Genomic DNA, 16,498 nt, shown 5'->3' with positions numbered 1-16,498 from the left:
AAAATGGGTAAGGGGAAGTCCCCACTTCAACAAGGATCATCCTAGTCTCGTCTAGTCTAGTTTCCTGAAATCACTCCTATTCAACAGCTGTATTAGTAGGAGTTAGAGCACATTACTGGACACAATTTTGTTCACAATCATAACATTATAACCTGGACCGATGAGTGTAAACACAAAGTTGTTCATATGTTTGGAGGGTCTTCTTTACTAGGGCCCTCCAAGGAGAATAAGGCATCCACCCAAACACCACCCAGACAAAGAAATAAACACCCGTCACCCACACACACACACACACACACACACACACACACACACAGGTCAGCTCCTGGAAACTGACGGTAGAAGATTGTGGTTGTAATGGCCAGCTCCCAGTGAACAACAGTAGGAAACTGTGGTTGTACTGAGCAGCTCCCAGGTGTCGATCTGTGTAACTGGATGAAATGATTTAGCTATAATAAAATGGACATCTGCACTTAGTCAACCTTCCCTGGATAAATAAATAAAGGTTAAAAATAGCCTAAACAGGACTGTAGCTTTAAGACAAACAGTTGTCATGGTTTTCAGGAAACCATTTTGGCTTGTGGTTTTCCATTCTGTAATTGAGGTCACACTCGTAAAACATTTCTCTTCCTAAACGCTTTCCAGTACATGATGAAGACATTGCTGTAATCAGTAAATGGAACATGCATTTGTGTAGAATCACATTATGGTAAATAGTAAATTACAATTAACCACAGCTGCTTTTTAACAATTCTTAGCAATTACACACCAACATATCTACGCTTATCAGTAATTCCATTAAATATCCCAAGCTTGGTTTGCCACAGACAGGATCCTGAATTCAGCCACACAGTAACAAATGCAGGCTGTTTGGCTACCGATGGCCTTTGCTCATTGTAGGTTGTTCGGTCTAATTTGTGGGTTTACAGAAACAAACACAGGAAGGTGTGAAAACACATAATCATGGTATGAGGTAGGTAGCAGAGTGCTCCAAAGAGACACACATAAGTATATATATGATATGATATGATATATGAAATTTGTCTTGCGACCCAGCGGCCTTGTATGCACCTCATATACACACATTTGACACAAAACAAAACAAAACAGAAAAGAAAATACAATGACATACATAGAAACATAAGGGCAAAGAGAGCAATGTCCACAGCTCAAGAGACAGACAAGAGATGATCTATTACTACTCCTAGGTATTTATATGAACATACCTGGTTAATCTGTTACCCATAGTAATGGGGGATCGGTGTGTCTCTAGTGGTGCACCAAATATAATCTCTTCATCATTTATTGTAAATGGTAAATGGTAAATGGTGCATTTATATAGCGCCTTTATCCAAGGCGCTTTACATAGATTGTGCAATACATTCACCCATTCATACACCGATTGCGGCAGAAGCCATGCAAGGTACCAACCAGCAAATCGGGAGCAATTTGGGGTTCAGTGTCTTGCCCAAGGACACTTCGACATGTAGACAGGAGGAGGAGGAGCCGGGATTCGAACCGCCGACCCATGGATCATTGGACGACCTGCTCTACCTCCTGAGCCACAGTCGCGCACCTTGTATGGTATAACATAATATTGTACCAACCTGCTTCCCTGGTGTCGACCACAAAGCAGGAGTTGGTGAAGGTGTCCCCCCTGACGAGGCCTTCTCCATGGACCTTCACCCTACTGGCATCCCCTATCTCTGACTGGACCACCATGATGGTGATGGGACTGTTAGCCACATGGACGCCATTCTTCAAGATGCTCACCAGGTGTTCTCCTACCTCCCTGGGAATGAAAGAGATGCCTGGAGGAGAGGAGAGGAGAGGAGAGGACAAGCAATGGATGAGACTACGGTGCGTGTTCCTTTTGTTGTTATATAGGTTCAATGGTATGGTCACACATAACTGGTGATAACTGGCATTGAGCTACTGAATTGGACGTGGTCCCCCTTCCAAAATGAAACGTATGGTGATGTGGAAATAAATTGGTGCTTTTGACAGCCGTGTCCACATTTTTTTTGCTAATCTCCCTTGCTAATATGGTTGTTTGAAATTATCTATTTAGGAATACCCCATTGAGATATCGTATCTCGTTTTCGAGAGGAGAGGGTCCTAAAAATGGTTGATGTGTTGCAGGTTAGTATATTTCATGGTAGTAGGATCAGACCTATATGGTTGTTGTGGTGCATGGTAGTGTATATTTCATGGTAGTGTATATTTCATGGTAGTGTATATTTCATGGTAGTGGGACCAGACCTATATGGTTGTTGGGCATCCTCTTCAGCAGACAGGGTTCGTCTCGTCCGGACGGAGCTCTGATGGAGTAGGTCAACAGGCTGAGGTCGGTCTCTGTGATGTCCAGAGAAAAGTCTGCTGCTGAACCCAGCTTGACCTGGGACCTACGCTGGTTATCGTCTGTGAAACGCACACACACACACACACACACACACACACACACACACACACACACACACACACACACACACACACACACACACACACACACTTTGTTAGGCGGATAGCATGTGTCGTGCATCAGTAAAAGTTTTACTGTCTATTACAAGTGGTGTCTGGGTACAAGAAATCGCATTAAATTTTTCCTTTAGCATTAAAATTGTTACTCTAAACCCATTTCATAATATTGTGCATTTGAAAATAGCCGTTCTACAAACATACAGTGCGTTGTTGTGAGTGTGTACAGTAGATCTACTATTTTCAAAAATCTTTGGAACCTTATATAGGGTCACCTGGCAAAAATACATATACGTAAATAATACGTAGTCAGATGTTTGAGAAACACTGGTCTTTTTCTACACCTCCCCATCCATCTCTGTACAGAGACAGTGATATAGGTATCGTTTCTTTAACCTCATGCCATCTGGACAAAGATACAGAACCTTGCCATGGAAAAAGGTCCGTTTTAGTAGGAGTTTTGTCCCCTCAGCCATCGCGGCATTAAACAAACTGCCCCGCCGATAGGATGGTTCTGTACACAGCTTGTGGGGACCTCATGTTTTGTTTTTTGTACTGTCTTGGTGTTATGTGCTCCGTGTTGTTTTTGATGTGGGTGTTGAACTGTTGAACAGATTGTGAAGACAAATATCCTTCGGGACAATAAAGATTATTATTATTATGCTTGTGAATGAATAGGATTAGTTCTCACCAGTGATCCTAGCAGTGAAGGGGCTCCCGGCGATGTGTTTGTCGTTGTATCTGACCAGGATGTTGTAATCCCCGGGCAGAGTGGGCAGGTAGGTGACCGTACACGTTCCATCCTTGTTGTCCTGACAGCTGATCTCCGCTTTAGAAGGACCCTCGATGGCTAGATCCAGGCCGCCTGATTGGAGGACAGACAGACGGAGAGAGACGGAGAGATGTGAAGTCCAGTTAAGACAGAAAGACAGACAGATTGTGGTACAAAATAAATAAGCGAAATGCTGCTAATGAATTCATGCACACTGATACAATGCGGTTTGTCTACCATGCCAAGTTTAATGAGGTTTTTCAACACACACACACACACACACACACACACACACACACACACACACACACACACACACACACACACACACACATGCCATGCACCAATAGAGGGTGCTGCAGCCCCTGAGTTGTTGTTTCGCCATAATACTGGACTGGCTAAAATAGCATTTTAAATACCAATAAAATAATTGTGTCATTATTCTCCATTCCATTAGCCCCACCTCATCTATTTAATCTCATGCAGTATAGTCTTTTAGCACTTCATTCGAGGGTGTTGCAGCATGAAAGGAATGCAAAAGTAATAGAACACGTTCGTTGGCACAGAAACATGACTTCTCCAACAATGACCACCACCACCACAACTACTGCAATTAGTATCACTACTAGGAGAAGAATTACGCTAGAAGAACAGTAATAATTACCTTCAGATGCATCCTCTGTGTAGATGGTGAATGTAGCGATCTTATTGGCCAGACCATAGACGAGACCAGGACCATAGGCTGTCACACTGGGAGTACTGGCATGGTTCACGTAGAACTGGAGAGGAGACTCTAAGATGCGCACGCACACACACGCACACCCACACACACACGCGCACACCCACACCCACACCCACACCCACACACACACACACACACACACACACACACACACACACACACACACACACACACACACACACACACTGCGTTAGATGTGCCGACAAATGGTAAAGACACTAAAAGATGTCCCCGGCACACTCGTAGCTGCTGATGCCAAGAGGTCAAAATAGATAACATACACACAGACACACACACACACACAAAGACAGAGGCATGTATTTCTGCATGTACAGTATGTACTATGTATGCATGCCTGTGCATGCAGCAGCAGAAATACACGCAATCAGTTATAATGCACATACTCTATATACGCACACATACCTACACGCAGACAAAGAGAGAGAGAGAGAGATTTAGACAGTAAACAAAGAGCCTATTCATGCTAATTGGGTCTAATGTGTGTAACAGGATAACATTTACTCTGCACACACTCAACCACAAGCACACCTCTGTCTGCCTTTGTGTGTGTGTGTGTGTGTGTGTGTGTGTGTGTGTGTGTGTGCAACGTGTTTCTCAATGGGGGGGGGGGGGGGGGGCAGACAGTGACATCACACACTCATTCTCTCTCAAATGTAAATGTGCACAGATTCTCAGTGTGTGATGTCATAGCCGAGCGTTTAATGGTTTTCTCCTGCTGAGACATGAACGACCACACACACTGACACACACACACACACACACACACACACACACACACAACAACGTGCATGAGCATATGCGGTTACAGCGTTTGTCTCTGTAAGACAGAAGACTACACTGTCTGATAAAAAAAGACACCCACACACACCTATTGATAAGTACACTTTGGCAAAGAGGTGCATGCATGTGTACTGATGACACTGCACTTTCAAGTGTGTGTGTGTGTGTGTGTGTTTGTGTGTGTGTGTGTGTGTGTGTGTGTGTGTGTGTGTGTGAGAGAAACACTCACATTTGCAATGCAAGTAAAAACACACATTCCTACCAATCAACATAATGGCCTACACCAAAGTTGGAATCACACACACACTTATTTAATTCCATGTCCACACACATGATCGGAGCGCACGCACACACGCACGCACACTTCATGCCATGTCTTGTCTATGATGATGTCACTGTAAAAACATGCTGACAACAGATTTATCACTCATACACTCAGTGAACTACTAACAGAAGGACTGGGCTGTTGTTTTCTCCACATGTCTGTCTGTTCTTGCTTAAACTTGACCCTTACTAACCATCCATCAAAGATAATACTAGTCCATCACGAACCGAGTACAGGCAATTCATTACACACAATGTTACATGGCCAATGCACTCGTGTGTGAGAGTGTGTGTGTGTGAGACAGTGAGTGAGTGAGTGAGTGAGTGAGTGAGTGAGTGTGTGTGTGTGTGTGTGTGTGTGTGTGTGTGTACCAGGTATGTGTGTTCCATTGTATTTGATGTGCATCTCATGCAGGCCAGCCTCAGTAGGAGAGTACTGAACCGTCACCGTCCCATCCAGGTTGTCTGTGATCTGCGGCTCCGCCTTCTTACCCGACGGCATGTGGACCTCGCCTGAAGGAATGGGAGAGTATAGTAGTATTATATGTTGTAGAGTAGCATCATTATACAAATATACAAATCTTCAGTTATATAGGTACATACTGTATATTACTATACTCACCAGTAATATCTCCCTTCCTCAATGAGAATGGGATGACCATGTCAAATGGCCTGAAACCAGTTCCGTTCACACTGTTGGCTCCTGGGTATCCTGAATCTGATGTCACCTGTAGAGAGAAGAGAGACGGGGGGAGAGATAGTAAGAGAAGAGGAGGGTGCCAAAGGAAGAAGAGGAAAAAAGAAGAGATGGACAAAGAGGGGGTGGGGGGGAGAGAGAGAGAGAGAGAGATATTCAGAGAAATTGTTATTTTCGGACAATAATTTAACAATGGGAGCATTTTCGCAGCCAATCAGTGAAGAGCATCTCAGCCATGCTGCTCTGAGAAAGCCCTGCGTAACCGCATCACCACTCAGTGGCATTCTGGGAGTTGTAGTGAAGTAGAACCAGAAATAGAGGTGAAAAGAATTAAGCGATCAGGTCAGGGTGATACATACAGCCAGAGAAAGAAAGAAAAGGGAGACAGATTTCACAGTTCCCTTGAAAGAAAGAAACCAAAACACACCATGTTCAGTGCAATAATATGCCGTCAGTGAGTCGGTAACAAAACTGTTTCAATGGTCGGATGACGACTGACTAACACCACACACACACACACACACACACACACACACACACACACACACACACACACCAGGTTATAAAGGTGTCATGAAACTATGTTGATTTGAGACTGAGGGGAGACAGAGAGCATGATGGGAAATTGAGTTGCAGGGCAGCAGCCATATTCCTGCAAAGGAGAAAGCTGAAAGAGAGGGATGATCATCATTCCTTAATGGATGGATGTAAAATGTGTTGAGAGCACGTGAAGGAGGAGCAGTGAGTAGGGCTGGGGGATATGACTTCAAATCCTATCATGATCATTTAAAACTTTTGCCTCAATTATAATTAATGATTATGAAAAACTAAAAGAGCTAGTTACAGTATAATGCAAGGCTCAAATGGCGAATCAATTACTTATACATATTGTATTATATATTTGTTGATGTAAGAAATTCCTTGAGAAGATGAACAAAAACTAAGCTAAGAATTCCTTGAGAAGACGAACAAAAACTAAGCTAAAAACTAATTTCCTATAGTAACAAGTTTCCTACTACTACTATTTATACACCCGTAAAGCTATCATGACATACATTATGTAGGCACGCGTGTGCATGACATTACTATTACTGTAATATTAGTATCTTTAAAGTATAATTAAAATACTGTTTAAGTGGATACTTTCCCAGCCCTAGCAGTGAGAGAGAGAGAGACAGACAGAGAGGGGGAGAGAGAGAGAGATAGACAGAGAGAGAGAGACAGACAGAGAGAGAGTGTACCCAGGGGTGGAACCCAGCTCCAGGTGGAGCCTGTTGCTGAAGAGATGTCTGCTGTTGCATGATGGGATCTATCTCTTCAGTCGCCTGGAGACACGATGAGAATGGTTAAACTATGTTCTCACTCACACACACACACACACAAACACACACGTTTTTATTAATATACTTGTTGTGAGACCATAAGACAGTCACATTTAAGATAGCATTGAAAAGATCACGCTGCAACGTGTGTGTCAAAGGTTGTGTCCAACCTAGTCACAGGTTCTACATTTCTCAATAGAAGAGCAGGGAGAGCAAAATACAACAACTCCAATTGTATACGTTATATCAACATACCATACTTTGGACAAAATAAAAATGTAGTCACACACTCACACACACACACACACACACACACACACACAATAAATACATCTTAAATATGCCCATTTATGCATAAACTACATTTATATATTTCACATTTAATATTGCAGTGTGTGTGTCTCACCATGACTTTGAAGGGACTCCTGGGGATGTTTTCTCCTCCGAAGCGGACGTGGATGACGTAGTTCCCGGGCGCCGTGGCAGAGTAGAAGACGTCAAAGGTTCCGTCTTCGTTCTCCAGCACCTCGGCCTCCACCTCGCTGCCGTCGGGCTGCACCACCACGCAGCTCACCCTCCCCTTCCCAGCATGCTTAGCGTTCACCACCAGGCCCAGCTCCTCGCCGACGCCCACCGTCGGACCCATCCCGGGACCTGTCAATCAATCAATCAATCAGACTTTATTGTCACAACACATTACAAGTAACATGGAGGCATGGGTGAAATTCTGGTTGTGCAGGCACTCATTGCAGTAACAATCAGAGCTACACAGCTGCAGCCATATTTCGGCGCTGCAGATTTATTTGTCATGTGTATAGATACAGAGTATAACATTATTTTGCTCAGAGCACTCTCAGTCTTACATACACACAGGACATAAACAAACATCTATAGTGAAAGAAAAAGACAAAAAAAAAAAGTGCAAGTGAAGTGACAAAACAGTGCAATACAGTTCAAGGTCAGCTGTTCAGCAGCCTGACTGCCTGGGGGGTAGAAACTGTTACTGAGACGGGTGGTGCGAGATTTGATGCTCTGGTAGTGTCAATTAATCACTAGGTTCTCTAGGCAGCACACACACACACACACACACACACACACACACACACACACACACACACACACACACACACACACACACACAGAGAGAAACATAGCTTTTTCAGAAAACTGTCAGGATGTAGAAGAATCTGATCTCAGGTCAGAATGGGTTAACCATGATAGATTCATTTGGGACATACCAGTGACGGTACACTTGCTGGCGTCTCCAGTGGCAGCCGCTCTGAGACGGTACGGAGACGACGGAATCTGGTCACCTCCATACTTCACAACGATGGTGTAGCGACCCACTTTATCCGGTACATACGACACGTGGTATGTACCAGCACCGTCGTCCTGGATACTGGTCCGTTTCTCATTCCCGTTCGCATCCTGAAGACAGAATCAAAATATGATTGTAATGGTGTGTGTGTGTGTCGACAGCCACACCAAGTGACCCCACTTAAACTCAGGATTAAACTGGAGAAATCTAAAAGTGATTGGATCAGACTTCCTTCGTTGTTTAATTCCCCCCCCCCCCCACCCCACCCCACCCGAAGCAAGCGTCATCATCGGACACGATGGACAGCTAAGATGGTGTGTGTGTGTGTGTGTGTGTGTGTGTGTGTGTGTGTGAGAGAGAGACTCACAGTAATAAGTACGCTCAGTTGACCATGTCCTGCGTCCTTGGCATCGATGGTGAACTGAACTGGGAAGCTAGCGGGAAATCCTGAAGTCAAACCGGGACCGCTAGCACGAACCCTACTGGCATCATGGGTGGGAAGGGCTCTAAACTTAAATGGACTGAGAAAAGGAGAGGATGATTACCAAACATGGAATCGTGAACATTACAAATGGCTTTTTTAATATCAATTCCGCTAGAACGCTAATAAAGAAAGTAGCCTCTAATTGGCTGAAGAAACAGGGCGGTTGCTATGCAACATTTACATTCAGATGGACTCCCACAAAGGCCACAACAAAACCAGACACTTTGAAACCATTAGTTTGGCACAGTAATACTGATCGGTCACAGGTGTGTGTCTTTATAGAGCATTTTACAATGCTTTGGAACAGCTCAGCCAATCCTAATCAAGAGTCAACGCTATCCATTTTAATTATAAACACGGTAAAAAAATTGCCGAAAAACACATCAGTCTGCAAGGACCTTTAGAGCTCTGCATCCGTGACCATTTGTTTCTTCTCACTTCTTCGTATATACAGTGTGTGAACATAAATGCAAAGCCATGTGTTCTATACCTGCGAGGAATGTCTTGGTCGTTGTATTTGACGGCCACGGCGTACTGTCCTTCTGTAGTCGGAGTGTAACACACCGTGTGGGTCCCATCCCCGTTGTCTCTCACCTCTACTGGCACTGCCACACCTGGGTTAAAGTCATATCAATCAGTTATAAAGTTAAATAACGTAAATACATTTCAAATATTAAATCTAATCCATGCTATAATTAATCAAACATCAACATCAGTGGCATTTCGGAACTGAAAGAAAACATACGACAATCGGGAGATTGGAGATTGTATGCATGTACAGTTGGCTTCCTCAGCCTTTGCGCTGTACTGCCAATAGTGACAGCGAATGCAATGGAACAGAAAGTAGGCAAAAGCCATAATGTATTGTACACGTGAGTGTGTGATATATAGAGGAATGGCAGCAATGTTGGGAAGGAAGTAGTCTTGCGTTCCCAGACTGTTGCCTCTAGCAATTTTCAAATGCTTCCGACATAGTCTGGAGAATGGAAGCTCTGGTCATGAGTAAGCCTTTGCAGTCGCGCTAATTTATCCTATATAGATTTTCTGCTTAACAGTAATGGAGATTAAAAAAAATGAAATGCCAAGATATCTTTAAATATATTTTCATGAACGGAGATTTCGGGAGGTGTAGTTCCAGACTCTAGTACTGTATATAGCATTCGGAGATTGTGTAATCGTTTTCTGGCTACGTGAGACTATAGGACGATGAAGGCATCTTTATCAAATTCAAAGAAACGTGGGTGAGAACAGAAGGTACAGTATGGGAAGGAGAGACAAGGTCATCATACCAAGTACTGTATAGTACTAATCGTTAAATCCCAACCTGTGTCGTTCATGACATGCATAGCCGTCGTGTGTGTGTGTGTGTGTGTGTGTGTGTGTGTGTGTGTGTGTGTGTGTGTGTGTGTACACACTGCATAGTCTTTCAAATCAGCTTTCCATAAAAAAAAGAATATCAATTGTATGAATGAAATGAATCAAAGCTACCTTTAGGAGCAGTGACAGCCACAGCCAATGGAGCCACGCCTGCCTTACTGCAGTCCACAGTGAAGGATTGTGGGATGTTAGCCCTGACCCCTGACCCCACACCAGGACCTGACACTTTGACCTTGGCAGGGTCAACCACATCCGTCACTGGCACCTTAAATGGACTTCCTGTTAAGACCCAACGGACAGGAGGAGGAGTTAGGATTGGTTAATGCATGCATGCGCGCACACACACCCACCCACACACACACACACACACACACACACACACACACACACACACACGGATGCAAACACTTACTTGCCACAAACCCACAGCTGTCAGTACATAAAGCCTCCTTAATGAGTCAACAAAGCTGAGCTCTTCTGAACAAAGACAATTAAATGAAACTTGATCTTCAGAGCAACCCCTTCCCCTTTGAAGCCGGCCAGGAACAGCCACCGCAGGCTCAAGGCCAGCCAATAAAACACATCGTTTATCCGCGGGAACATAATCAAAGCCAAAGACATGATGATGATGTCATGATGGGGCAAACATTATGTCATTACGAGGTTAACATGAAACAGTGTTAGGAGAAGAGAAGAGAATTTTTCTTTCAGTATTGTTTTGGTTCTCAAGCATGCATTCAAGAGTAACTCTCTGCTAGTAGTAGAATAATAGTAGTAGTAACAGGACTGAAAGTCCTGGCAGTATATGATGAATTAATAATAATATCTTACCAGCTATGTGCTCTCCTCCATAGGTAATATTGACATCATACAGTCCAGGAGTGTAGGGGACATACTCCACACTGCAGCTGCCATCTTTGTTGTCTTTACAGGACATCTTGGACTCTGAAGGGCCCTCTACTGTGATCCCCAATCTTCCAATACCAGCCCCCCTGAGAAAACACCACAGCTAAGGTCCTTGCAGACTGCTAAAAAGCAGAAAAATGCAGCAGTCTCAGTCTGCAGGGACCTTCACTCACACAGACATGTCTGCTGTGAACCCTAGTCCTACTATACCAGCTCGCCTGATAAAACGCAACACACAACATTTCACAGACAGACAGACCTGCGTGAATCGTATTCATGGATCCCATACCTCACTTAACAGAGCTCTTTAGTGGAGCGTGAGTCAACTCTCAGGTCTGAGTCCCTGTGCGTATGGAGACCTGAGAGCCTACACCCATTGTGGCAGGCTTGCTCAAAGAAATAAACAACAAAGGCATTCTTTTTCACTCGAAGACAAGAGTGCCTTGGTTTTTCTGTCCTGCTCCACTGAGGGTTTTAAAATCAAGCATCAATCTGTTGTTTTTTTGTTTTTTAAATCAATCTGCTGTTTTTATTTTATTTTTTTAAATTTGCTATATTTACTTAAAGCTTCTAGATATAAAATGTTTGTAGTTTTGCCATCTGGAGAGAGCATGAACAGATTGTTATTACTTCCAATGTGGAAACATCCACCATGTAAAGCTGAACCCGAGTGAAGCAGAGTGACTGGAGGTACAGTAGAGTTCACATGCATAGATCATAGGATATAACATTTTCAGCCAAATCCAATTCACCTGTGAGGTGAGCATGCATACGTGATACACACACACACACACACACACAATTGTAATTCAAACACACAATTTCAAACTATATTTTTTCTAAAATAGCGGATGCATAAGCTCGAGGTGACACACTGTGAGCTTGTACATCCCCCGGGAAACGCTCTGAGAACCACTGATATAGATTACCTGGTGATGATGTTGAATGAGTTGGGCTTGTCTCTAAGGGCCTGTTCCAGGCCGGGTCCAGTAGCCACCACTCTGCTGGGGTCACAGCCCTCTGACACGCTCACCCTGAAGGGACTGTTGGGCACAGGAGTGTCATCATATGACACCTGGACATCGTGAACACCTGGAACAACACATACACATACAATTCAATTCAATTCAATTCAATTCAAAGGGCTTTATTGGCATGAGAAAACATACGTTTACATTGCCAAAGCAGAAAGAACAATACAACGATACAGCAATACAATCAGAACAAAAATTATGTACTTTGAAGGTCAGAATCTTCAATAGATCAACTTCTGTGTACCAAGATCACTTGATGCAGGTATAGTGCAGGAATATACGCATGATTAGTCTTTAGGGTGGTTGTGTTACACATACATGAGGACTTGTATACATTTATACACATACAAAATGATGCATCGCGCTGGGCAAGACCTACGCTGTAGAGCGCATTGGTGGAATTTGGCGGAAGTTGGGGGATTTTGGCGGAAGTACCGCTCAAGGAAATGACGTTGACACTTTACAAATCTGCTTACATTCTCCGTTTATGAAACAAGTGTTGTGATTGGTCGGAAAATATCGTATCCGGGGGAAATACATCTGACGGATGTTCTGGCCCCCGACACTTCGGAGGAACGGAGGAAGACACTAAACAGAAACCAACGATCCACTGTGGCGACCGCTGAAGGGAACTAGCCGAAGGAAGAATATATTCTACCAGTGGTATTGTTGTGTAGTATAAAAGGTGTGGTTGTAAGCCATACCTGTCTCATAAGGAGTGTACTCCACACTGTAGGTCCCATCCTCCTCGTCGGTCACCACACAATCCGTTATGGCACCCGACGGGTTTAGAACCTGCGACTTCAAGTGGTCTCCTCCTCGCCTCGTCAAGGCACAAGCATCCACCGTGAAATCTGTTGTGGCTTCTTTAAAAACGGCTAGAGAAGAGAAGAGAAGAGAAGAGAAGGTAAATAATGGAGTGAAGAAGAGTAGGACAACCAGACTCAAAGCAGAACTCTGTCCTGTCTGTACCTTTTCCTTCCACTCCTGGTCCAAACACCTTGACCTTGGATGTGTCCACAGCCGGGTCTACAGTGACCTTGGCAGGGAACCCCGGGACGACCTTCCCCCCATACTTCAACAGCAGGGTGTACATGCCAGGGGTCAAAGGTTCATAGGTCACTGTGTATGTCCCGTCTTTGTTGTCAACCACTTCGGTCTTCGCCTTCACACCTGGAGGACAAGAAAATTACAACTATTGTTTTTCACATTTATGAAAAGTGTTGGTTGTAGTACAACCATTTTCACAGCTGTTTTTGGAAGCTGTAAAACTGGTTCTAAGGCGTGTCACCTTGCATTCGCCCCTGTGTGTCTGTGTGTCTGTTTGTCTAAATGCAGCTAATCTCACAAATGGCTGTGGTAGACCGATCAGCATCAAATCACATCTTAGCTACTTTCCACTGGTTACCTGTTAGTAAGATTTTAACCTGTCCTTACCAGACTTTTAGGTCAGTCTAAACATCTCTCTCTCTCTGCGGTACCTGATCCACTCAGGTAACGTATTACACATAATCAATCTGATAAACAAACCCGGGACCCGAGGTAAGAGTATTTGAACCGATCCAGACCGGAGTGACCATGAAAAAACATGAACCCTGTCCCTGACCCATACGACTCTCGGGTACCGTCATGAAGTTTTGGTGCGGGTAGACCTGGGGTTAGGGACTCTGGTGTGTGTTTTAGTGTACCTGTCCATTAGATGGACTGTGGATCATACCGGTAGCAGGAGATGTACTAGTTGGAGTTGAGGGAGAATCCAGTGCAGCCTCGAGATTCAGCTGGCCTGGTCCAGCCCGAGAACAGTCCACATTCAGCACATTCCTCTCTCCTACCTGCATGGACAGACAGAGATGACTTAGTTCCCAGTGTCATTTGAACACTTTAATCTGGACTAAAGTCGATAAGTCCCGCACATCCATTCATTTTCTGGGTCCTACTGTACGTCGTCCTCACCTTGGCTCTGTCCAGTCCAGGCCCCGTTGTAGTCACCTTGCTCGGGTCAAAGGGCATGTGGATATCGGCTCTGAAGGGTGACCCTGGTACATGGACGTCCTCAAACAGTATATTGACCAGGTAGTCGCCTGGATCGGTGGCCAAGTAGGACACACTGCAGGTCCCGTCCCCGTTGTCAGAACACTCGATCTTGGCCTCAGTGGGACCCTCCACGGTCAGGCCCAGACCGCCAGTACCGGCCCCCTTAGTGTCGATGGTGAACTGGGCTGGACTCCCCACCACGCCCCCTTCTAACCCTGGACCATACGCCCTCACCTTGAGAGAGAGAGAGAGAGAGAGAGAGAGAGAGCACGTGGGAGCGCAAAGGAAAGAGGGAGGGAGAGATACACAAGAAGAGGTGAAGAAAGAGATAGAAAGTTGAAATCCGGAGCAGACAAGAATATAATAGCACGTAAATAATAATAATAATAATAATAATTAAAAAATGAAATCTCACACTACTATTCTCTTCAAGTCATGGGAAGACAATTCATGAACATTTTCACCTATGCCCTAAAGCAAAACCTTTTTAGCCCGTGACCCAAAAGAGAAATTAGACGTTTGCCCGGGACCCAAGCTAGTGAAAATAGCCGAGATTGGCTATTTTCACTACTTCTTAAACATTTGTTTTCCAATTCATGGTATTTCTTAGGGATTTTTCTTTCATTTCTTCCTGAAATTACTGAAAAACCATTGAATTTTTTCATGAAATCTTTAGCTTTTTTTGGGAATGTTCTTGGAAAATGTTTTAAAATAATAGTAATAAAAAAAACAAAATGTAGGGAAACCAAGAAAATAAAGGGACCCATAAAAAAATGTGTCCGCGACCCACAAATGGGTCCTGACCGACCCAGTGTTTGGGACCCAGTGCCCTAAAGGTCCTACCTTGCTGGGGTCTGGAGGGAGCTGGGCCTCTACGGTGTATAAAGGTCCTACCTTGCTGGGGTCTGGAGGGAGCTGGGCCTCTACGGTGAACGGGCTGCCCGGCACAGGGTGACCGTCGTAGGACACGTTCACAGCATGCGGACCCTCCTCTGTAGGACAGTAACGCACCACGCTGCACTCTGCTCTGCCAGGCTGGGGTTCCACCACACAGCTCAAAGGGCCACGGCTAGGACTCAGCTACACACACACACACACACACACACACACACACACACAGTCACTGTTTCCACACCGCACAGCGCAAAACGGACACGAGCCGCGCACGTTCTCGGCTGTGAGCAGCTTCTTTTTCCGGGTTTTTAAGACAGCTGGTGGATGGAAATTAAGCTCCACCTCCGTGGACGACTGACGCGGAGGAGAGCGTTGCCGGGAATCTGGCCGTCGCGCAAGTCGTCTGCGGAAGTGGAGCTTCTTTTCCATCCACCAGCTGTCTAAAAACCCGGAAAAAGAAGCTGTGCGCAGCCAAGAATGAACTTAAGTAAGTCTGGCAGCACCTAGTGAGTGAATGAGTGAGTGAGTGAGTGAGTGAGTGAGTGAGTGAGTGAGTGAGTGAACGAGCGAGCCTGCGTGCGTGCGTTGTACTCTACAGTGTTCAAAGGCACTCACAATCACAACCTCCAGCCGACCTTGACCTCCTGCTCCTTTGGTGTCGACCGAAAACCTCTGTTCCTGATTAACCTCAACTCCTGGAGAGAGAGAGAGAGAGAGAGAGAGAGAGACATGAAGACAGAGTGATCGAGACAAACAGACAGACAGACAGACAGACGCTTACTTACTTCCATCCAGGTCATCCACAGAGACCTTGCTGAGGTCCAGAGGTGCTGTGACCCCAACAGTGACGGGGCATTTAGGAATGGGGTCACCGCCATATGTCACTACGACAGCCATCTCTCCCTACAACACGTATTGGTATTATTATTATTATTATTATTATTAATTGGTTGACTGTGCGTGCGTGCGTGTGTGTGTGGTTGTGTGTGTGTGTGCATGTACCTGTTGTACAGGCGTGTATTTGACAGTGTGTGAGTAGTCGTAGTTGTCGATGATGTCCAGGTCTTTGACTGCGGGGCCCCGGTTGGCCCCTGTGAAGGTCACGTCTACAGGAGCCTTACCGGCTCCTTTAGTAAACACTGTGAAATGAGTTGGCTTACCGCACTCTATTCCTAGAGAGAGACAGAGAGAGAGAGAGAGCACATACATGTACGTTAGTCCGACGTACTAACAGTCTGACAGGCATTAGTCCCAGTGTGAGTGTGCGTGTGTGTGTAATGTGTGTGTGTGTGTGTGTGTGTGTGTACGTGTGTGT

The 16,498-nt window shown here is 44.9% G+C and overlaps 1 protein-coding gene across 2 annotated transcripts in view; it reads right to left on the bottom strand.

Annotated features, from left to right (window-relative positions):
• Positions 1-16,498, bottom strand: part of flnba (filamin B a) — a 56,920-nt gene that overhangs the window by 12,167 nt on the left and 28,255 nt on the right. The window contains exons 19-40 of one of the 2 annotated variants that reach the window (XM_080792885.1): positions 16,186-16,355; positions 15,969-16,086; positions 15,799-15,878; positions 15,184-15,369; positions 14,209-14,523; positions 13,973-14,087; positions 13,228-13,428; positions 12,960-13,133; positions 12,151-12,313; positions 11,147-11,307; positions 10,427-10,594; positions 9,429-9,552; positions 8,822-8,975; positions 8,375-8,564; positions 7,543-7,790; positions 7,056-7,139; positions 5,740-5,845; positions 5,490-5,630; positions 3,915-4,043; positions 3,170-3,343; positions 2,263-2,421; positions 1,608-1,811 (exon numbers count right to left, since the gene is read on the bottom strand). In XM_080792885.1, the coding sequence (XP_080649011.1) occupies positions 1,608-1,811; positions 2,263-2,421; positions 3,170-3,343; positions 3,915-4,043; positions 5,490-5,630; positions 5,740-5,845; positions 7,056-7,139; positions 7,543-7,790; positions 8,375-8,564; positions 8,822-8,975; positions 9,429-9,552; positions 10,427-10,594; positions 11,147-11,307; positions 12,151-12,313; positions 12,960-13,133; positions 13,228-13,428; positions 13,973-14,087; positions 14,209-14,523; positions 15,184-15,369; positions 15,799-15,878; positions 15,969-16,086; positions 16,186-16,355 (3,564 nt within the window). The remainder of the gene's footprint in view (positions 1-1,607; positions 1,812-2,262; positions 2,422-3,169; positions 3,344-3,914; positions 4,044-5,489; positions 5,631-5,739; positions 5,846-7,055; positions 7,140-7,542; positions 7,791-8,374; positions 8,565-8,821; positions 8,976-9,428; positions 9,553-10,426; positions 10,595-11,146; positions 11,308-12,150; positions 12,314-12,959; positions 13,134-13,227; positions 13,429-13,972; positions 14,088-14,208; positions 14,524-15,183; positions 15,370-15,798; positions 15,879-15,968; positions 16,087-16,185; positions 16,356-16,498) is intronic. The other variant, XM_080792886.1, reaches the window with a different exon arrangement.

This window comes from Protomyctophum bolini, assembly GCF_963924005.1.
Source record: "Protomyctophum bolini genome assembly, chromosome: 2".
NCBI lineage: Eukaryota > Metazoa > Chordata > Actinopteri > Myctophiformes > Myctophidae > Protomyctophum > Protomyctophum bolini.
The sequence above is the reverse complement of the archived record's forward strand: the minus strand, read 5'-3'. Positions and strand labels throughout refer to the sequence as shown.